Source organism: Perissodus microlepis, chromosome 16 (assembly GCF_051167445.1).
Source record: "Perissodus microlepis isolate ML-2025 ecotype Zambia chromosome 16, ASM5116744v1, whole genome shotgun sequence".
In the NCBI taxonomy this organism is placed as follows: Eukaryota; Metazoa; Chordata; class Actinopteri; order Cichliformes; family Cichlidae; genus Perissodus; species Perissodus microlepis.
Genome location: NC_140476.1, coordinates 33,449,220 through 33,473,838, shown reverse-complemented (window position 1 = coordinate 33,473,838; position 24,619 = coordinate 33,449,220). Strand labels below are relative to the sequence as shown.

The window sequence follows — 24,619 nt, the reverse complement described above, 5'->3', positions numbered from 1 at the left end:
TTGCAATACTGGCCCATGCAGAGCCAAACTATTCATACACAGGAACCTTCTCATTTATCATTAATAAGCAGTAGTTAGAAGTGATTAGAAGATACAGTACTATGTATTTTGCAGCAGATGCTTCCCCTACATGAGCTGGTTCTGGTTTCTTCCTGTTAACTGGGAATTTTTCCTTCCCACTGTTGCCAAGTGCGGGGGATTGTCTGATTGTCAGAGATTTAGGTCTTTACCTTATAATATGAGGCGACTGTTCATAAAATTTAATTTAATTTCTTACTTTGGTAATTCTGAAGGATGCCTTATAACTATTAAATCTGTATGCGATACTTGTATGGTTGTAAGTGGGTAGTCAATAGTGAATTGAATACATTATTAAGTGATGCTAAATATTTGATATCCATATTCTTTTAGAAGCTGATGATGTTGAATGCAGTGTAACTGTTCTGCAGCACAGAGCCTCACACGGTGAAGGCTGTGTGTGATGAACACACCTGACTCCAAGTAAAACAATAAAACAACCAACATCAGAACACGTTTCATGTTTGTAGCTGGAAGCGTTTACAAAAGCAAAGTTGTGCGAGTGTGTGCGTCTTACTGACACACATTCTTGTGGCTGTTCTGTTTCTTCCAGAAGCTTCCAGTGCCAAGCTGAGGTAACACATCTGCTTTTGCCAGATGTGTGAGCCCCAGTTCCATTTGTTAATCCCTCCTGTGCTGATGTGAGCGCATGTGTAAATAAGCCAATCACGTACCTGCTTTAACATTCAGCCACGAGGCCCCCCTCGGTGCACGACTCAAAATGAGGAAGCGGTTGCATAAATCACAACAACAGCCTGAACCCTCTCACTGCTGTTTTGATTATCGACCGCGAAGCAGCATCGCGGCGTATTTAATGACGCCTCTGCTGTGGCGCCGTAAGTGTCGGACGGTCATTTGTACCGCAGGTCGTCGCTTCTCTGTAGTCGTGGAAAGCCGAATGATCGGCTCGTCTGATTGTGCACAACTATCCGCCCGGAGCTCCTGTCGATGATCTGTCTTTTTTGGTGCTTTGTTGTACTTATTGATCTGATATGTCACCTGTCTCGAATCGGTTATGACGAAGCTGACGATCAGTCATTTGAGAGGAGGAGTTGTTTGTCTCTGTTTCGATCTCCATATTTCACTCGCTCGGTTCTTGTTTGTGTCCCCTGGCGTTGTCTGGAGCTGAACGTGAGGGAGGAAAAGAAGGATGACATATCACATCGGCACTGAGAGGTTTTTGTTTTTAGCTCTGCAGGGGAAAACACAATATCAGAACCCTTATTTTGCCCCCGGCTGCCTCAGTGGTCATTTTATCTCAGTCTCACACAGAACACCAACGATTCTTATCACTTTACATCAAATAATATGTTGAAGGATAGGAAGAAGATATTGCCCTTGGTCTATCCTAGTCAGCACTTTGTTGCTGGGGCTCCTCTGGGATTTAGATTTTTATTCTTTTTATTTTTGAAGTGTGCAGTAAAAGAAGAACTTTGCTGTGTCCTGGTGAAAATCTGATTCCTCACAGCAGACATGAGGTCACGTGCTGTCTCTGTGATTTACATCAGAATTGTTTCAACCAGAGTCTGTCTTCTCTCACCTGCAGAGGTTTGTCGGGAACGGGAACTCGGAGAGCGCCGTTCAGAACAAGCTGTCCCACCCTGTGAGGACACGCTTCCTGCGATTCGTCCCTCTTGACTGGAACCCCAGTGGCTGGATGGGCCTCAGGGTGGAGGTGTACGGGTGCTCCTACAGTGAGTAACACTCAGCCTGCAGTTAATCCCATGGTATCAAAGTCTGCACTGACCCTCTGTAGTCACACTGCGTGTATCGATTTATTTATTTATACACTTGGTTTTGTAGCGTAGGACAAATACTTCAAAATGTATGATGCTGGATTCTTGGAGTATTTACTAGCACAAGGAGCATTATTGTAATTATTTTCATTTTAAAAGCATCAGTGTTTCAAAAAGGTGAAAACACTTTATGGAGCTTTGGGACCTGTGTACAAACCAGTGATTTAAACCTTCGCCCTGCACAGCTTTGGTCTGCTGCCACTGTTAGCTCTTCTATTCACAAGTTTGACAGTTTCAATTTCTCTTTCCAAATTTGTCTTGCCTGTCACATTTTCATAAAATGAGGAGCGTCCCATGTTTTTGTAGCTTAAATTTACAGAAGTTTCAAGGTTTAAATGCACCACAGGAAGACAGCCTTGCTGTTTTTTAAACAGGGCCACTATGTGGATATATCGACTGAGTGTGCATGTGTTTCGTGATAAGGTTTTGCCCTTTTGTTTAGGATTAAGAGGTTTTGGAATGAATGTGAATAAATGTCATCACAAAGCCAGACAAACATACCTCGCCCTGCCAATGGGCGAGAGAAGGCAGCACTCAGAGATCTCCAATGCAGTAGTAAATAGTAAATGGAATGGTTCTTATATAGCACTTTTCTGCTCTATCTGAGCTCTCAAATCACTTTACATCACACATTCATATTGTACAAGCACTTTTTTCTATGCTTTTTCTGTGTAAGTGCTTTCTATCTAACATCCGCACACACTCACACGCCGATGGACGCAGCGCAGAGCAACTTGGTACTTAGTATCTTGCCCGAGGATATTTGGCGTGCAGACTGGAGCAGCCAATAATCGAACCGCAAACCTCGGCATTAGTGGAGCATCTGATGACCTGTCGATGCACCATTCTGGACTGCTCCAACCCATAAGTGCTACAAAGGTTGTATGAATGTTTGTTAGCCTTTTTAATCTCCTTGTGTGCAATAAGCAGCAGTAAGTGTGTTTCCTCCATTTCTGTGTAAATCATTGCAGTGATGTGAGATTACTCCCCGAAATGCTCTAAACCAAAAGTGCTCACTATAAAACGAGGAAGAGGACGTAGAAATATTTGGCTTCAAATGGAGGGTATAACAGTACAAAGTTTAAGCCAGGGTGATAGTACCTTAATCCTCTGTTCTGTCAGATAGTGATAGCTTCCACTGGAACAGAGAGTCACTGTGTGGCTTCAAAACAGGACCTCACAAACCAGTTGTGTCCATCAGTCATTCGTTCTGTTGCAGACAGTAACTTGTGCTTCATCGCTCCTCCACTATGAGATGAAGTATTTCTTTGAAAATAAGTGCTGTGGTATTGCATATAGAATAAAAATCAGTTCTAGAACGCTGGTAACAAAGAAGTACTTCAAAGTATCATCAAATCCAGTCCTGCACTTATACGGATCCACTGTAAACTCTCTGCATCAGCAACACTAAAGAATGGTCACGATAGGAAATAAAGCCAAACAACACATCTGTAAGAGTTCAAATATCTTACAGTTTTCAGGTTGTTGTGTCTCTCTGTGTGGGCTTTATGGGACAAACGCTCTGTGACATTTAAACCTGTAACACACACTAAGTATGATAGCAGGGCAGCACCACCCCTGGGAGAAGGTGTGACACTTGGTGCTTTTAGCTGCATCAGCTTATAATATCTCACACCAAGAAAACACTAACGAAAGCGTCTGGATAGAAAAGGCATCGTGTCCATTATTGGTGTTATTGATATATAATCATTGTGCAACAGTCTTTTAAAAGCAAAGCAAAGCAATGACTTGTGATTATAACAGAAGCAAAAATGAACACAGTGCGTTTTATATATCTTGAACAGTCACTCAATAAAAAGCACGTAATGGGGATTCACTGGTGCACCTCGCCCACACGTTGTGAAGCAGCACTAACTAGATGAGCCAGTGAATTACCGCACACTGGAACACCATCAGAACAGGTCATGGTGAACAGTTTTATGATACCGACCACCTCAGTAATGTTGGAGAAGTGACTGCCTCATACAGCGCAGTACAAATTAAAGCTGAAATCTGACGATTTGACTCCTGCAGGTAAGTGGTTCTGGTGGAGTGGCATGCCTCGGAAACTGAAAACATGCACTTTTGGATCCAAGCCACACGTTTTGCTTGCATAATTTAGGTCTACGTTTTTTCCTTTTCACTGGATCTCAACCTCGTTGAAGACCAATGGAAGATTTTAGATGGATGTCTCAGACAGCCGTAACTACCGTCATCTGAACACCAAATAATAGTATGTCTTTGTAAAAATGTTCCTTTCCTGCTGCAGACCTTTGGAGAGTCACTGCACAGGACGCTGTTCATGTGGGGCATGATGATCCAACACCTTACCTTACTTTTGTATTTCCTGCAGTTTTCCGTACTGTAATACTCTGACTCATTAAAATCGGATGAGTGTAGCAGTAAGGAATTACACATTCCAAACGCTGCACAGGACAAGATCTCTGGAACGGGCTCACTTCAGTGGAATCACATAGCTATTATTAATACTATAATTTCCACCAGAGTTTTATATTCATGTTTGTATATGCGGTTTATATATTCATGGGTTATTCTAGTGTATTGTGGTGACATTAAATTATAATAAATTGTGCCAAATGGCACAGGTTGCTTTTTCGCATGCTTTATCATTGTCTGTTGTTCTTTATAGAAGTGCATTATTCTCCTGACACTGAGTCAGTGAGGTTTTATGTATCCAGACATAACAGAAACCATGTGCTGCTTGCCAGGCTCAGATGAACAAAACATGGCATTAGACCGTATTATTTAGCTGCTGGACAGATGGCTTCACATCTAACACTAGAATACTTTAGTATAAAGAGGAGTTCATGTTCAGCTCAATGAAAGTAAAAAGCCCAGGTCCTGTGGGTTCAAAGCAATACCAGTTCCCACCACTCCTCCATAACTCCTCCATAAAATCTTCCTCCATGATCATGATCATGCCGGTGAGGTCTGGATGCTCTGATCCTACTTTAACGTATTTTTGCTTATTTTTACTATTTTCTGTTGCTATCTGCCTGATCTTGCATTATTGACATTATTGTAATTACACATTTACAATACAACAGAGATACTCTCATTTCTATTAGTCCATAATATACGTACATTTCATCGTGTTTAACTCTGGTTAAACCTGGCCAAGCGAGTGCCGGCAGGAGAACAAAGGACGTGACCCAAAGCGAAGGCTATGAGGCAAATGAGCCAGCATCAGGAACAGGCTATGGGTTCACACACAGCCTTGCTAAGTATCCTACTAGCCAATGTTCAGTCCTTCCAGAACAAGCTTGACAACCTCAAGGTCCGTGTCAAGTTCCAGAGAGACATTTGGGACTGCAGCCTCCTGATGGTGAATAAAAACTGGTGCGACAATCCCAGCATTTAAGATAAGATAAGATAAGATAAAACTTTATTAATCCCTCAGGTGGGTTCCTCTGGGAAATTCGGATTCCAAAAAAGCACAGCACCGACAGAAGTTACAGAGTTACAGAATATTATATATATATATATACACACATATATAAATACAAAGACATATATAGATAAAATATACAAAGGGGATAAATAGAATAAATAGGAATAAAATAAAAATAAAAATACAAGTGAATTGCACATTTCAAGTATGGAGTCTATTGCACCGTTGACTATTTCTCCCTTTACGTGCTCTGGCTCACCCAACCTTTTTTTTTTTTAAATTTATTTATGGGTTTTACAGTTACGATGCGGGTTACAGGCATTGATTAACACAATTTGCAAAAAAACCAAACAAAAGAGAAACACTGAACAATCGGGAATGACCAGTAGCCAGATTATTGATTTTAAAATTTGAGAATTAAATTCGGCTTATGTATATTGGTGTATTGGACAAAAACCAACTTACTCTGTTATTCACATATGCTGTTAACTATAAATCTCTAGTGTTATTTCCCACCACAATGATAAAGTTGGTACATCTTGTAATAACCATTTCTTTGTTATACATTTTTTACTTGCAACTAGCAACATTTATTTTTTTAGACCATTCCTGTGGCGTACATCCAAAAAAAATTGTTTTCATTCCAAAAGGGAATGTACAGTTGAAAATTTCTTGTAGTGTTTCGTGAACGTCTTTCCAATAAGTCCTGATCAAAGGGCAGTCCCACATTATGTGAGCGTGGTGTGCTCGTCGGTGTCCACATTTTCTCCAACATACAGGGGGATTCCCGTCATAATGAGTCTTTTGGCAAAGGGGTGATAAAGAACCTTATCATAGCTTTCCATCCAAATTCCCTCCATCTTCGTGAGGAAGTGCATTTCCATTGTCGTTCCCATATTTGAGTCCATTCATCCTTTGTTATACACACTCCTCCCTCCTGTTCCCATAATATCTTCACATATTCAGTTAAGTGAGAAAGCTTATTTGTAAGTAATGTATACAAAAAGGAAATATGTTTTTTTATTGACACTATATGCCTTTTTAAGCATAGCTATCAAATCTACATTAGTGTTCGACGCCACTCTGATTGTTGTCTTAATATAATGTCTTATTTGCAAGTATCGATAAAAATCCTGCTTTTCCAGATTGTATTTTTGTTTCAATGTATCAAAACTAATTAAGTCCCCATCTTTAATCAGACTATCGAATGTAGGTAATCCTTTAGCACAGCGGTCCCCAAACTTTTTTGCGCCACGGACCGGTTTATGCCCAACAATATTTTCACGGACCGGCCTTTAAGGTGTCGCGGATAAATACAACAAAATGAAACTAGTACCGGTACCGAAAAAAAGAAGATTTATTCATAACACACGTGAAAAGACCCAGGAAAACAGAGTTAACGATAAAAACGATAACAAAATAACGCTAAAAACCGATAAAAACCCTGAAAACCAAACATTTCACACCCGAGCCTCAACTCTCGCGGCCCGGTACCAAACGACTCACGGACCGGCACCGGGGGTTGGGGACCGCTGCTCTAGCAGACCAACTTTTAAAACGTGAGTCCAATTTATTTGAGGCAAAATCAGAGTCATATGCATACCATTTAAATAAAGCCAAGTCCTGTTCCAATTTAAATTCCCTCACAACATTTCTCCATACATTAAGTGTACATTTCACCCAAGGGTTGTAGACCTTGTCTATATATTTTTGAATGTTTAAGTCCATCAGGACAGCTTGTATTGGAAAAGAAAACATGCTCTGCTCAATATGTTTCCATTGTGCTTTATAGCTTATATCACACCAGTTAATCACAGTCTTCAACTGAGCAACCCGAAAATAATTTTTCAGTGACGGCAGCTCCTCCTGTCTTTTTTTGTAATTGCAAAGTTTTAAAACAAACCCTTGGTCTCTTCCCTCCCCGTATAAATCGTGATATAATTTTGTCGCATTCATTAAATTGGCTTTGATCAATTTGTATTGGTAGTGTTTGGAATAAATACAGTAATCTTGGCAGAATATTCATTTTGATGGATTCAATTCGTGAGTATAAAGTTAGAAAGGGAATCATGTTCCATCGTTTGATATCATCCACTATTCTCTTCTGCAGGGAACCAAAATTCTCCTCAAATAATTTAGTTAAGTCTTTAGGTATGACAACTCCCAAGTATTTCAATGATTTTCTTGCCATCTCATTGGATATTGAGCAACCAAGTGAGCTGGGGGGCTATAGTTATAGTTAAGTATTTGAGTTTTGGACATATTAATTTTATACCCAGAAAGTTTCCCAAATTTTTGGCATAGATTCATCAGTTCAGGTAGGGAGTTTGTGGGCTGTTCTAGGTATATTAATATGTCATCTCCATAGCAAGCAAGCTTATGTTCCTGTTCTCTAATGTTTATTCCCTTGATGTCTTTGTTTTGTCTGATTGATTGTGCCAGAGGTTCTAAGTATAATGCGAATAAAAGTGGAGACCAAGCGCAGCCTTGTTTATTTCCTCTTTGCAGAGCGAAGCTATTTGAGAGATAACCATTAACTTTAATTCTTGCAGTAGGGTTAGTATATAATGCCTTCACTGTATCAATAATTCTATTATGTAAGCCTAATTTGTTCAAGACTTTGTAAAGAAAGTCCCAATTTACAGAGTCAAAAGCTTTTTCTGCATCGATACTCATAAGCATGGCTTTAATTTTAGATGTTTGTATCTGATTTATTACGTGAAGAGTTCTGCGTATATTGTCCTGTGTCTGCCGATTTCTTCTGGTCATTACTAATTAGGTTGGGTAAAAATTCTTCCATTCATCTGGCCATTATAGAGGTAAACAGTCTGTAATCTATGTCGAGGACAGAGATGGGTGTATATGAGCCACACTCAGTTTTGTCTTTACCTTCCTCTGGGATAGCCGAGATGATAGCCTCATTCCAACTCGGTGGGATTTGCGCTTTTAGAGAGTAATATAGGGATCAATTCCTGTTTAAATTCCCGATACCACTCTGCGGTATAACCATCGGAGCCCGGTGACGTGTTTGTTTTTAATCTATTGATGGCTTTCATGAGTTCAGTTTCTGTCACTATCATTATTTTATTTTGTTCCTCATTCAAACTTGGTAGGTATAAAGAATTCAGAAAATTGTCAATTTCGTACTCAGCTCCACCTGGAACCTTAGCGTATAATGTTTTATAAAATGATTCAAAGGCTTCCTGTATCTAACGTAGATTAGTCATCATGTTTCCAGTCTCTGGGTGTTTAATTTTAGTTATAGTATTCTCTGCAATTTTCTTTTTAAGTTTCCATGCTAAGATTTTCATTGATTTTGATCCACATTCATAATATTTCTGTTTCAAATATAGTAATTTTCTCTTTATCGCTTGTGTATTCAGCTTATTTATTTCATTTCTGATCATTGCTAGTTGTTTTAGAGTGCTGGTTGAAGGCATTTGTTTATGCTCACTTTCTAATTGTTTTTGAGTCTTTTGTAATTCTGCCATTTTTTTCTCTCGAGCTTTTTTCTGAAAAGAGGCAAATGCTATGATCTCCCCTCTTATGACAGCTTTTAATGCATCCCATAGTATTGGAGGCGACACTTCTCCGTTATCATTTGTTTCAAGGTAATCTTTGAGTTCTTTCATTACTTCTTTTTTAAATTTTACATCTTTAAGCAAAGATGAGTTCAATTTCCATGTTGATGTTTTGGGGTATACGTTTAAATCAATTGTCAGATACAGTGGTGCATGGTCACTTATGTCTATTGTACCCATCTCACATGATTGGATTTTATCTCTATCTTTTCCAAACGTCATGAAATAATCTATCCTTGTATAAAGGGAATGTGGAGCTGAGTAATGAGAATAATCTCTCCTTGTAGGGAAACGATTTCTCCATACGTCAATTAAATCTACCTCTTCAAAAAGTGCAGAGACTCTTTCATACAGAGTACTTGATTTCGGCATTCTTCTATTAAATGGTAAATGGACTGATTCTTATATAGCGCTTTTCTACTCTCCACTCCGGGAGAGTACTCAAAGCGCTCTATACAACACGCCACATTCACCCAGTCACACCCATTCTCACAAGCACGACTTCTATACTGAGTGCTCTCTAACTACACTCACACACATTCATACTTCGATGGATGCATCGGAGAGCAACTTGGGGTTAGTATCTTGCCCAAGGATACTTGGCATGCAGACTGGAGGAGCCTGGGATTGAACCTCCAACCTTCCGATCAGTAGGTGACCTGCTCTACCTCCTGAGCTACAGCCACCCCATAGATTTAGATAGCTATTAGAGCTATCTAAATCGCAGGCGAATATTCAGATCGCCGCCACAAATCAAGGGGCCTTGGGTTTCTGTCACCGTTATATTAATAATTTTTTTTAAAGAAACTCAGGTCACTTCCTGGTGGTGCATAAACATTCATTAATGTAACCAGATTACCATCAACCGTTCCCCGAACCAGTATAAACCTCCCCTCCTTATCCTTAATTTCAGACAACTTTTCAAAGTTTAGATCCCTAGAGATTAAGATCATCACACTTGCCTGCGGCCAGATTTGTATGATGAGGAGAACATGTTTGTAAAGCCCATTCTCTTGAGTTTTTCATGTTCATTATTAGTCAAGTGGGTTTCTTGGAAATATACGATTTATGCTCAATCTTTCTTCATTTTAGTTAGAATCCTGCTTCGCTTAATAGGATTTGTAAGCCCATTTACATTAAAAGAAATAATCTTCATCCCTCTGGCACTCATTTTTCATAAAATGAAGTATCAGAACATGAATAACTTATTGACTGGTCAACTCCCTCTGAGAACCCGAACAATGAACAATAATAACTGCTCAAAACCAAACAGAAAAAAGAAAAACGTGATTCCAAGGTTGGGGTCATTCCTATCAGACCCTGGCACATATGTTGTGTAAGTCCCACCAGCAGGGGGAAGCCTCTCCTTGCTAAAGGATAAGGGCCCCTGATTTCACCTTTAAGGTGCATTTCTCCATCGTCTCTCTGATAACTTAACTATTCATCTAGTAAGGGGAAGGTATCTATTGTCTCACCCACTTTGACAGAGTAGTATATCCTCATTGGTCTCCTGTAGTGGAGGGGGAGCACCTCCTAAAAATCTGAAGATGCTCACGAATGGTTCTTTCTCTGTGCCCCTCTGAGTCGCGCCGCTGCGACATCCCCATCGTCTCCCACGCTGAACTTGACAACTGCTCCGTTAGGGTTTTCTTTGGTGTGACTTTAGCGTTCTGGAATCCCCTGGTTCGCATATCCGCAGTCGCCTCCTCCGCCGTCGAATAGAGCACAGTTCCATCCTGATAGAAAACCCTCAATTTAGCAGGATAGGGAGTCTGAAATCTTATGTTCTGTTGTTTCAAAGCCCTTTTAGCTTCAGCATAGTCCTTACGTTTCCGCAGGATGGCTGGGGCATAGTCCTGGTCAAAGTATATTCTCTGACCGTTCAACAGGACGGTCCTCTTGGCCCACGCTTTGTGCGAAACTTCTTCCTTTGTAGTAAAGCAGGCAAAACGTATTAATATTGAGCGGGGAGTTTCTTTTCGGTTCCTCGCTGCTCCCAGGGCCCGATGTGATCTCTCAATGCCAAGCTCTATGCCCTGGGGGAGATCGAGACATTCCTTCAATATTTTTCCCAAGAAAGCTGGCATTGAGGAGCCCTCCGCTCCTTCGGGTACATTGTACAGCCTTAGATTCTTTCCCGGCTTTCCTGGTCCACAATTTTATTTTCTTGCTCGCTGATGATTTTTAGCATCTTTAGCATCACCTGTTCTACGTTTTGCACTCGGTCTTCCACTTTCGCGATACGGGTCTGTGCTTCGGTTATCTTATTGTTGACTCTGACCAGGTCAGACTTGAAATCTTGGAACTCTCTCCGAAAGTCCCGTATTTCTTCCAGTATCGTGGTTAAAGCATAATCTTCCTCCGCACTAGCCATAGCATTAGCTTCGTGTCGAGGTGGTGACGCCGCTGCAGGAATCCCTTCATTTGTACGTTCCTCTGCCAACCCTTTCTGCTTGTCTCTTTTCCCCATGTTCACCCCGTGTATACCTTTACTGTATGTCGAAAGATTTTTAGTAATTTAGACGCTTTACGGGGTGAAAGAATAATTATGAGAGAGAGCTACCCGTTAAGCTGCCATTCGGTGGGGTGATGTCACCAGAACCCCCAACCTGGAACTTTTAATCATTAAATGTCGCCCCTTCTATCTGCCTCTGCAGACATAGCCTGCACAGTCTACATTTCGCCTCATGCGGACTCGGACACTGCCTTGTGCGAGCTACACAAGGCTCTCACACAGCATTGAACACTTCACCAGTCACGAGGGAGATCGGACGCTGGACGGACCAATCAGTGGCCGCACTGCAGGACCGACTTAATGACATAGGCTGGGAGATGCTCTAATGATATCGACATGTTTACGGAAGTGATTGTGGGATACATTGGGAAACTAATGGATGACACATTGAAAAAAAACTATCATCTGTACATTTCTGAGTCAGAAGGCATGATTGGACAAAAACATCCACGAGACCAACTGCTCCACTGACGATGCCATATCACAGCTGCTACACACAACTCTGTGCCATTTGGACCCTATGTTCTGTTCGTGGGCTACAGTTCTGCATTCAACACAATAATCCCCTCAAATCTTTTCACCAAGTTGAAGGATCTAGGTCCTCTACCAGAGGCCTGGGAGCTTGAGGGTCCTGCACAGTATCTTAGCTGTTCCTAGGACTGCGCTCTTCTGGACAGAGATCTCCGATGTTGTTCCTGGGGTCTGCTGGAGCAACTCGCCTAGCTTGGGAGTCACTGCACTTGGTGCTCTGATTACCACTGGGACCACTGTTACCTGGTGGTGGCTGTGGCTCAGGTGGTAGAGCAGATCAGCTACAGGTTCATGGTTCGATTCCTGACTCCCCCAGTCTGCATGCCAAATATCCTTGGGCAAGGATAACTAACCCCAAATTGCCCTCCGATGCGTCCATCAGAGTGTGAATGTGTGTGAATGTTGTTTAGTTGCACTTGAGTTTAGAAGTGCTTGTATGAGTGTGATTGGGTGAATGAGGCATGTTGTATACAGCGGTTTGAGTACTCCGGGAGAGTAGAAAAGCACTATATAAGAATCAATCCATTTACTTCACCAAGGGCTCAGAGAAGAGTCCTTGGACTGGACAACCTCGACCCAAAATTAAGGCCATTACTGGTGCCAACTGCAGCCCCATAACCATCAGGAGGCATCTGAGACTGAAGGGCTTCAAAAACAAAAACCATCTTCAAAGGCCGCGTCTCCTTGAACGCCACAGATCTGACCGTTTGAAATTTGCAGGAGAGCACCAAACATGAGAAATTGAAAGGCAGAAGAAAGTTTTATTCTCCGATGAGAATAAATGTAACCTTGATGGTCCTGATGGTTTCCAACATCACTGGAATGACAAGCAGATCCCACCACAGTGGAGGGGGCACCATAATGGCCTGGGGTGCTTTTTAATTCAGTGGAACAATCTAGCTTCAGGAGGTGCAGGGGCGTCAAACAGCTGCGGGCTATGTCCAGATGTTGCAGAGAGCCTTGCTCATGACTGAGGGCCCTCGTCTGTGTGGTAACCACTGGGTTTTTCAACAGGACAACGCTACAGTACCCAATGCCCACTGGACAAGGGACTTCTTCCAGGAGAATAACATCACTCTTTTGCACCATCCTGCAAGTTCCCCTGATCTAAATCCAACTGAGAGCCTTTGGGGATGGATGGCAAGGGAAGTTTACAAAAATAGACAACAGTTCCAGACAGTAGAAGCCCATCGGGCAGCCATCTTCAACACTTGAAATGTTCCCATCACCTCATGGAAACTCTTGCATCAAGTATGCCGCAACAAATCTTTGAAGTAATCAACAATAACGGTGGAGCTCCTCATTACTGAGTTCATGTTTGGAACTCTGATTTCTGTGTTGGGGGGGTTTCCGGGATTTTTTGGGGGTGTGGTCTGAAACTTTGGAACAGCCTGCTTCAGTATAAACATTGTTTTCAATAAAATGCTCAAAAAAATATTTTGTCTCACTCCCATTTCTTCTTGTTGCATTTGAAGCTCTTCTTAGAAGCTTGTTAAGATCCAACCATGTAAAACGTGATTTTTTGCAAAGTGGTCTTAAACTTTTGATTGGGACTCTATATATTGTCAACCACCTCCTCTACATGGATGACATCAAGCTGTATGCCAAGAGTGTATGAAACATCGATTCACTGATCCACACCACCAGAATATACAACAAGGACACTGGGATGTCATTCAGGCTGGAGAAGAATAGCCGCATGATAACAAAGAGAGGGAAAGTAGACAGAACTGAGGGAACCGAACTACCAGAAGGCAGCATTGCAGACATCATGGTAAGCTACAAGTACCTGGTGATCCCAAAGGCACAAGGAAACTACAAAGAGGCCGCTAGGAAAGCTGCAACCACCAAGTACCTGCAGAGGGTCAGGCAAGTCCTGAGGAGTCAGCTGAACGGTAAGAACAAGATCCGGGCTATCAACACCTACGCCCTGCCCGTGATCAGGTACCTTGCTGGGAAAATAAGCTGGCTGAAGGAGGAGATAGAAGCCACTGACATCAAGACAAGAAAGCGCCTGACCATGCATGGAGGGTTTCACCTAGGGGTGGGTGGTATGAATGGTATACGGTAGAAACGATATAAATTTGGCCAACGGTAGAGATTTTGACGATACCGCGATAGCGCATGTTGATGGTGTCATCAAGCAGCGCCTGTTTTGGTCGAAAGCATTGCAGCGGCTGCAAACAATATCATCTGCAAATTATGCCGGGTGACAGTCATAGCAAAGAGACGAAGCACTTTTGGAAGATGGGGAAAGCCAAAAACTGCGCTTCCTCCACTTCTGTGCCATTGATTCATTAATGCTGAATTCTCTCGCAGCTGCTCTATTCCCATGTTGTTGCAGTACATTAATGACTAACCTCATATTGTGGATGGATTATCTCAGTTGTTCTCCTGACTGAAGTTTGATCCGTTTACAGCATCCTGCTATGCAATTGCATTTGTCCCTAACCATCGGGAACCCTCACGTTAACTTTTATCAAGTGGAAAAAAGTTAGCGTTCATCCTCCAGCTTCACTGTGCTAATGTTATGCTAACGTAGCTATGTCGCTAGCAATTACGTAGCACATCATTATATACCAGCTAGTCCAACTTCAGTAACCCTACAAACGTCACTGCTGTTTAGTTTTCTCTATTCATTTATGTTGGAAGTGATAGCAGAGCTGTACGTTTAAATTTTTTCAGAAATCTCTCAGTCCGAACATGGCATATCATGTTTAGGTGGAAGCTAGCGAGCTAACTCCCTGCTAACTTCTAACTCCGTTGAATTTAATAAATCCTGTTTTCATGGATGCCTGGATGTTAAACTTAATTGTTACACCTGGTAAAGCAGCAACGCTGATGATTTTATTAAAGGTGAAAGAATTTAGACAGTTTTTAACTCTCAGTGATGCCGCAGTGTTTGTTTGACTTTGGGACCTGAAGATGACAGAGTTTAGGACCCAGATTACTCTGCGAGGCTCCTGACTACGGCAGCTGTAATGCTCCGACAATCCATCAGGCGGTGCGGCTTCGTAGCTTACCAAAGTCGGACTAAAACATTTTTGGACAGATTTGTACGCACTGTGTAGCACATAAAATCGGTTCGAGGTCAGTAAGCACAACCAGAATTCATACATAAGGCACACTGTCAATTTTGAGAAAATTAAAGGATTTTAAGTGTGTCTTATAGTGTGTAAAATACGTTATACAGAAGAAAAGAATATATTGCGACATATATCGTTACCGCACATGCTTCAAATTATACCGTGATATGGATTTTAGACCATATCGCCCAGCCCTAGTTTCACCCCAAGTCAAGCACCCGGCTGTACGCTAAGTGGAAGGAAGGAGGCCGGGGACTGGTGAGTGTCAGCATCACAGTCCAGGATGAGACAACGACAATCCACGATGTTCAGGAGACGCCCACTAGGGTGGTGGCAAATGGCTGAGCTAAGATCCTGTGGGACTTCAACATACATACGGGCAAAATGGTGATGTCTAACCAACCAGACATAGTAGTGGTGGACAAGAAGAGGAAGATGGCTGTAGTGATAGATTTAGCGGTTCCAATTGACAGCAACATCAGGAAGAAGGAACACGAGAAGCTCGTGCAGTACCAAGGCTTCAGAGAACAGCTCGAGAAGATGTAGAGGGTGAAGGTAACAGTGGTCCCAGTGGTAAAGGTTTGAATCATATCTATCTATTAGACTCCAGTTTACTGAAGTAAATGGAAAACCTTCACACATTAATTATGGAGTTCCACAGGATCCTACATTGGGGCCAATTCTATTTACATTATATTATTCTTCCCTTAGGGAGTATTATTAGATATATCATACACTTCCATTACTATGCAAATAATACCTACACGATAGCCATGATGCACAGTTTTGTCTATCTATGAGGACAAACACAAATTAGTTAAATTGCAGGAATAACTAAAAGCAGGGGTGGGAGAACTCAAGGGCTGGTGTCCTGAACGTTTCCGATGTGTCCTTGATCAAACACAGCTGATTTAAACAGCTGAATGACCTCCTCAACATGTCTTAAGTTCTCCAGAGGCCTGGTCATGAACTTATCATTTGATTCAGGTGTGCTGACCCAGGGTGAGATCTAAAACCTGCAGGACACCAACCCTTGAGGTCTAGAGTTCCCCACCCCTGCGTTAAAGTATGATCTGTATGACCTCTGATTTCCAGCTTCTAAAATAAAAACTGAGGTTATTGGAGTAATTTTTGACCACGCTATGTCCCTACATATCAAATATGCAGGGATGCTTTCTTGTATGTACACAATATCTCTAAAATTACAAACATCCTGTCTTAGAGTGCTGCAAAAAACAGTTCATTAAAGTTCATTACTTCTAGATTTGGATGATTATATATAATTATTATCAGCTCGTTCTAACAGCTCCATGTAAAGACTTCACAATACTGCAATAAAGGGACTGACGGGGACAGAGACAAATTATATTGCTCTCATATTAGTTTCTCTTTAGTGGTTCCCTGTTAAATCTACAATGAAATGTAAAATCCTATATAAAGTACTCACATACAAGGTCTTGATTAATCAGGTCCTATCATATCTTAAAGACCTCATAGTCCGTATCACCCCCGATAGAGCAGTTTCCTTTCAGATTGCAGGCTTACTTGTAATATTTAGTATTAAGTGGAAAGGAAGGCAGAGACTTCAGCTTTCAAGCCCCTTTTTATGTGAAACCAGCTCCCAGTTTGGATTGGGGAGACAGACATCCTGTCAACTTTTAAAGTTCAGTTTAAATAGTTTCTTTTGGATAAAAGTTTTAGTAATGGCTGGATCAAGTGACCCTGAACCTTTCCTTCGATGCACTCCAAAAAACATTTACCTCTTTTAACTTTTTATGTGTTTATAAAGCATTTTAATCATTAGTTATTATTATTCTCTGGCTTTTTTGCACAGTGTGTCTTTTGTCATTTCTCCCAACCCCGACCGATCACAGGGAGTGTTTCGTTTCTGCTGATGCCAAATACTTGCTCATAGAGGGTCCTCTGATAATTGGGATTTTCTCTCTATTATTCGAGGCTTTTACCTTACTATTTTTGTTATCTGGTGCTGAATGAATTCAGCTGAACGAGCTGGTGGGGCCGAGTTGCCTTTTTATTGTGTGGACACATACTAAAAAACATGTTTTATTTGCAGAATGCCAAATGCCTGAACCCAAGAGAGGCTAGGTACCAGTTGCTTTTTAGTTGGTTTACCTTCATAATCACGTACTGTGCAGGTTTCCAAAATATTAACCTGAAGCTCTCGTCTGACAGTTCTCCACAGATTTCAGCTTTCCTGAACCAAGATCCTTCCTCACTCTTTCAGTGCCATAGAATATATCTTAGCCTGTACAGTACAATGTGCCAGGAGTAAAACTGGAACTAGTAGGTCAGTTAGTAAGTAAGAGTAATAAAATTTTATTTCTTTAGCACCTTTGAAGATAACAATCACAAAGTGCTTCACAGAAAATAAAACATAAAAACAAAAATTAACCAAAGGCAAGTTTAAAAAGATGAGTTTTTAGCTGTTTTTTAAAAAGAGACCACTGAGTCCACAGATCTCAAGCTCAAAGGGAGAGAGCTCCAGTCTTGGGGCCACAGTTACAAAAGCTCTGTCACCTTTCGGTAGCAGCCTCGTATGATGGACAACCAGCGAGCCCTGATCACATGACCTCAGGGACCTGCTGGGGAGGTATGGATGTAAAAGAGCTCTGAAAAGAACTCCAAGATTCCTGGTAGGAGCACAAACAGACTTTGGTTTTCTCCTCATTATGTAGAAAAAAGTTATCAGTCATCCAACCTCTAATGGAGTCTATGCACCTATGCAAAATCTGTAGTTTGGAAACATCTTGGGGCTCAAATGAACCCACCTCAGCCCATCTAGCAAAATGTGATGATCAACAGTATCAAAGGCAGAGGTCAAGTCCAACATCAGCTAAACGGAGCATTCTCCTCATCACATCAAGACATCACTGGACACTCTAAGAAGTGCAGTTTCAGTAGAGTGGGCTCCACGGATGAATTTATGCATTATGAATTCCTGTTCCCTATTGCCGTATTGTCACTTACAGAACCTCAGATTTTTTTGTGGCCTGCCTCTATCAGAAGTAACAAAGTCATACTAGCCATCATATACAGATTTCTAAGAGACCTACTTTCATTGAAACAGCAAACTGGTTAATCATGTGTTCCAGCTTTATGGCATTCCTTGTGGCATTTAATGGAGGTCCCCTCTTTGTCTCTCAGGTCTCAAAAATCTTTGCAAGCTAAACTTAGTTTGATCCTTAATCTAATGGACAAATGACGAAAACTAGAAATAGCATTATGGTGTATGATGTTATCAGATCCATGGTCCTGGAGCTCTCATTTGGCCTGGTTAGAATATCTGCATAATACATTTACCTCCTCTGCAACTGGTCACTGCTCTTCTAAAGCCTCTTAAGCCTCTTAAAGCTTCCATTGTTCCCCATTCTATAAGGTAGTGACTGTGCCATCGGTCTAACACTATCTTTGCCAACATGTGCATGGAAGCAGGCTATCGCAGTTCTTCTTCGAACTGCTGAACAAAATTGCCACCCTGCAGACAGGAGGAGAACCCTGTCTGCCCAGTATGTTCGGTACCAGAATGTTTGGCTTCCATCAATGGGACATTACGTTGATGCACCTTTTAAAATGGACAGAATAATAGATTACCTGTATCCATGATAATCACTCAAACTTGCACATTTCTCAAATAAAGCCAGTGTCTTCCAGTCTTCTGCCCACACTCCACTGAACCACTCTCTCTTTTTCTGGATAGCTGCCTAACTGTCTGCTGCTCGTTCAAAGCTGCTGTTCTGGAAACTAACAAGCAAGATGTCAAAATGACATTAAAAATCTCTAATACCTCTTTTGCCATTGTTTACATCCTCCAATGACCTCCCTGCTCGGTACCAGTTGGGAAAATGTATTCCTGTCGTTTGATTATCTTTACGTAAAACGTTTAAACCACCAAGTTGTCTGAGTCTGCTCTCAGGTCCAGTTCATGCTGAAAATATGACAGTATCTGCACTGTGATTTGTAACATGCACAGGAGCTAAGACAACCAAATAGATATTAGACACACTTTAATTGTTCTTTACTTACAGTCACTGACGTAATACTGACTTTAGAGTTGATCCTTTTCTTGTAGAGTCATACGTGGCAGACTTTGATGGCAGAAGCTCATTGCTGTATCGGTTCAACCAGAAGTCCATGTCGACGGTCAAGGACGTGATCTCTCTGCGCTTCAAAAGCCATCAGGCCGAGGGCGTATTACTGCATGGAGAGGGGCAGAGAGGAGATTACATCACCCTAGAACTTCACAGAGGAAGACTGGACCTCTACCTCAACTTAGGTGAGCTCTGTTTTTCCAGTGTTCCTGTGGTCATTGACGTGTCATTGCTAGAGATGAAGAGCGTGAGTATGTTTGAGGGGATATGGGGCCTTTAGAGGAGATATATTTTGGAGGATGTCTTTACGATTAAGTTATTATTGGCTCAACTTGAATGTATAATAAGCTCACTGAATGTGAAGAGTAGTGCTGTTCCTAACAAACAATACTGAAAGGTACAGACCAGCTTGGCTTTGTTGAGAGAAGTTTGAAAAGCAGTGCCTACTTCCACATGTACATACACAAATACAGCGTCATTACTGGAGATGTGTCTGCTCACTGTCTTCTTGGTCTTCTGTTTGTAAAGATGATAGCAGAGCGAGGTTCAGCAGCCATCGTGTTCCTGTCACTGTGGGCAGTCTGCTGGATGACCAGCACTGGCACTCAGTTCATATAGAGCGCTTCAACAAGCAGGTTAACCTCACAGTGGACTCCTACACACAGCGCTTCCAAACCAAAGGGGAAGGACACTCACTGGAGGTGGACTACGAGGTGAGTCCATGTGCTGACTGGATTACAGACAGTGGAGGTTAGACAGCAGTTAGGGAATTTAGCTGCTGAGGATGAGACAACCCTGTCATTATTAAAGCACTGATGAACTGTGTTCATGGTGCTAAACAGACTCTAGCCTGTGTATGTCCTGAAAGAGGCTTTATTTGAAATAATCATTTGAAAAACAGAGAGAAACAGAAATAGCAGACGGGTCATTTTTGATTCCTCAAAAGAACAGCTGCCTGCCAAGAATGCTGGCAGCCTCTGCAGACCTTTACACAGCATTTAACATTGTGTGGCTCTGCATTGTATGCTGTGCAAACATGGACATTTTGCTTTAACCCCCAAAGACCTTGGATACATTTTAGCAAAAAAAAAAAAAAAAAAAAAACATACCTAGATTCAGTCGGTAAGCGCTTCACAACTCTGCAGCCGAACTATACAACCTTGGCCTCTCTGGACACGAGACAAATGGCCCCAGAAACTGTACTTCAGTCTTATTAAGATTAAAGTGTGAGCAACACCCTATGACCGAGAAAATATCGATGCTATTAGTGTGTTTAAGAAAAAGTTTAGCTCTACCAGATTTGATGCTTCACAAATCACAATTTAATCACAGCAGTACTAGGGGGTCTTATTATTGTAGCATACGGAGAGCTGTGCAGACTCTGCTTGGTTTGTGTATTAATAAGAGATACATCCGTGTCCCAGTACTGGGACTGGCGGAGTTAAGTGATTCTAACTTTATTTATTGTACACCCATTCAAGCCATTCATGAACAGAATGTTCATCCTCAGTACATCTGGAACAAAACCAAAAACCATACATGCAGTGGAGTCTAAACAAAACAGAAAACAGTCCAGGGCGTTGGCCAGGAGGACAACGGCTGAGACAAAACGAATCAGGAGGCTGACACAGAGGAATTCTGGAGGATGACTGGGAGGCCAGCAGCAGAGATCAACTCTTGATGGAAAAGACGTGGCCTATCCGGAGACTTGGCCAGAGATTACCGATGGCTGAAGAGGTCGGACTCCTCTGGTGGCTTGGCCGGGAGCCGGAGGCGACATGGGAGGAGACGGGACTCTTCTGGAGACATGGACAGAGGCTGCCACTGCGACGGAGACCCTCTGCTGACAAGGGCGGAAGCCGGCTCTTAGGTGGCTTGGATGGAGTCTGGCATCCAAGTCCATGCCAGACTGATATGTCCAGGTGACTGGACAGGACAACAGCCACAGTGAAGATAATGGAGCCACTTAGACAGGTTGATACAGCATCTGAGGCAAGCAACCGAGCTGGAGTCCCACCTTTTGTCCAGGGCAGAATGTCGGCAGCGGTATGCATGGAGGAGACTCTCTGGAAGCCAGCGGTGACAGTGATGGGACACCGCAGCAGCTCCACAGGTGGCTGACCGCCACAGCGAGGAGTTACTGGCTCAGGCTTTGGCTCAGACAGAGCAGGACTGAACACAGCAGGCTGAGCGTGGGAATCCAAACGTGTTCATGTGCAACTCTGGGAAATGTAGTTGATCGATTATAGGAGGCTAAACCAGCGGCTTTTGTCTGCTTCTGTTGCTTTGAGGAACAAAGTTCGTATATGGGCTACATTTGTTACTGTTATTATTAGCTGTATGAGCCAGTTAGTAATTAATATTGATATCAATATTAACACTGTAGCTGTCCTGTTTATATTTAAATTCAGTATTAAATTTAAAAATTGTTTGCAACCAACATATGGTTGATTAGCTAAGTCGTTAGCATTGATAAGAAGCTGTGAAAAAAATAGTTCTATTTAAAATTATAACTGTTTTTCTTTTAAATGAAGAAATTGTTGGATTAAAATACAGCATGTGTAGCATAACTGTATGGGGACATTACGTAAACATGTTATTGATAAGAATGTCAGGCTAAAACAGGCTTTCATCTGCTGCTGCTCTGTTAGAGAAAGCTTTTAAGTCTGGCTTCATTCACAAGAGTGAGGTCATTAGTGAGGTCATTACTGAGGTCATTAGTGAGGTCATTACTGAGGTCATTACTGAGGTCAGGCCCTGATGCCAGCTCATAGTGCTTGGATATGGAGTTCCTCATTATTTCCTGGGGCATGGATTGGGACGTTCTTCCATTAAAAATAAATAAATGAAAAAATGTAACATGTGCTTTGCTCCTGTTACATTAGCAAAGGAAAAAGTCTTCCCTCAACTGCTGTGGCAATAAGACCGCAGGGGAGTCATATACAGCATGTAATAGGTGTGATGTAGCTTTGGAGGCTGTGACTGTTACTCTGTCAGCATCTGCCATAGATTTAATAAATAAATGAACACTGATATCTCCTCTTTTCACAAACGCATTCATTACCCAACCTGTGCAAGCACACACACACACACGCACCCACACACAAGCCCGTTCAGCTATCTTAGTGAGGACCTTCATTGACATAATGGTTTCCCTAGTTCAGGGGTCACAACCTTTAACACCCAAAGAGCCATTTGGAGCCAGTTTCCACGCAAAAGAAAACTCTGGGAGCCACAAATACTTTGTGACATCTAAAATGAAGATAACACTGCATATATTGTTTTTCACCTTTATGCTTTGTGTGAACAACTAAGGTGTGTTGCTTATGAAATTCATGAAGTGCTACAGAGAAAATAACATTTTATTTATGTAATTAACACATTTTGAACTCTTAAAGAACTATAACAAAAGGAAAGCTGAACTAAAATGATCCAGCAAACAAAAACTGTTGTGAGCCACCCTCATATCGCCTTTGGGCTTTTGGAGCCTTGACCTGACTTTTAAAAAATAATTGGAAAAAAGCTCGATGCTGCTGAAAAATGAAAAATAGATATTTGCAAAATTCTGCCTAAATATGTATTTTACCTGGTTAATGTGTGTGGCGGGGCGTGGTCTGCAGCGCCGCTGCATGGGAGGCGGACTCATCTGAGCGGCACCCGCAATCACGCCTCGCCGCCTTTACGTCTGTGCTCTCTCTGCTGTTGTTGGTGTGTGTCGGGCTGTGAGCTGCAAAGCTACAGCCGGCTGTGTGCGCACAGCAACCGTGTGTGAAAAGTGGTCAATAAAGAGATGCTGAAAAGCGTGTTCATGCAAACATCGTCGGGTCTGCCGTGATATGTTTACAACGGGACTTCTGCTCCTGAACCTCTGCGCACAGCGTCTGCAGATCGGGGCTGTACGAAGTCACTTTCATCTTTACAGGACTGTAAGCTGTCGTCTGTGAGGCGTGAGCGGCGTTTGTTTTAACATAGTTCACGGTGGAGCTGCTGACATAATGTGGATCCCAAGATCCATAATTGGCCTACCTGGGGTTGAAAGTCTCGGTAAATGCACGGCGTTTTGGCGGGTACACCGGCTTCCGCGAGTGTGACGCTATTTTGAGTGATGAAAAAATAATAGAATATAATTTAATTTTTATATTTCAATATCACAATAATCTTCCAATTTAGAACTACAAGTTAAAAAAGAACTAATATAAATAAAACACACTTCAGCTAAATACTTCTAATTTATTTTCCCAAACCACGCAGAGCCGCAGTATAAGGACTAAAGAGCCGCATACGGCTCCGGAGCCGCAGGTTGCCAACCCCTGGTCTAGCCCCTTACCCTGACCCTAACCATTAAAAATGAAGGCCTAACCCTGACCCTAAACCTAACCATAACCTAATCGTAACCCTGACACTAAAACCACATTTTGAGCCTCAAAAATGCTTCAAACTTGTGAGGACCGTGAGTGTGTCCTCACAAGTGACTGTTGGTTCTCACAAGTATAGTAGAATGCAGATTTCGGTCCTCGCAAAGATAGCTAGACAGGAACACACACACACGCACACACATAAACAAACACACCCACACACACATCTATTTATGTTTTGTGTTTGGTATTTTGCATATACTTTGGTTGTTGTTGTGTTGGCACAATGACAATAAAAGATTCAGATTCTGAATTTAATTTCACATCATTTTTGTTAAAAACACGAGTTGTTCTTGGTGAATCGGTTTCTGTATTTTCTTCTTTAAAGCTGAGCTTTGGCGGGATCCCGTTGCCGGGTAAGCCCGGCACCTTTCTGAGGAAGAACTTCAATGGTTGCATGGAAAACCTCTACTACAATGGGATCAATGTCATAGATCTGGCAAAGAGACGCAAGCCGCAGATACACAGCGTGGTGAGTTGTGTAGTTTTCCACAGTTACCGTGCTGCATGTGTTCTTAGTGAGTCTGTTGTGTATTAAGCTGAACTCAGCTCAAATATGTAAAAAATGATGTGTGAAGATGTGTCACGCCCTGAAAAGCCTGGGTAACATGAAAAGACAGACAGTAGTATTTGAGTTTTTCTGTCTTTTACAATCCTTCACATCTGTGATAGACGAATATAACGACTGATTGTTTCTTTCTGGTGTTTATAAAGACAAACCTATGCAGTGATTGACTCGATGGATTCACTTTTAAAAGCTCATAAATGTGAAAAAGCCTCACGGCACAGATGATCTCTATTAGGGAGCGAAGCTGATGTAATGATATTTATAAAGATAGGGAAAATGCAGGAAGAGTGCATCTGTAGGCGGGCAAAGAACGTGGGCGAGTGGAGAGAGTGAAACTGTAAAGGTCTAATTTGGTAATCATATATCGCAGTGCAGTAATTCTATAGTCAGGTTTAGCAGGAGTGTGAGGCAACAGCATGGAGCAGCATCTCCGTCAGGACGGACCGACAACTTTATGAAAACATGTAAATAATCGTGGATTGATTGCACATTTCTGTATAAGCTGGATGATGTTTAGAGCATGTCCTC

At 41.9% G+C, this 24,619-nt stretch overlaps 1 protein-coding gene across 1 annotated transcript in view; it reads left to right on the top strand.

Moving 5' to 3' along the window:
* cntnap5a (contactin associated protein family member 5a) overlaps positions 1-24,619 on the top strand; it is a 137,106-nt gene that overhangs the window by 53,326 nt on the left and 59,161 nt on the right. Inside the window, exons 4-7 of the mRNA XM_084907935.1 lie at positions 1,625-1,772; positions 19,090-19,293; positions 19,637-19,821; positions 23,852-23,995. Of these exons, the coding sequence (XP_084764061.1) occupies positions 1,625-1,772; positions 19,090-19,293; positions 19,637-19,821; positions 23,852-23,995 (681 nt within the window). The remainder of the gene's footprint in view (positions 1-1,624; positions 1,773-19,089; positions 19,294-19,636; positions 19,822-23,851; positions 23,996-24,619) is intronic.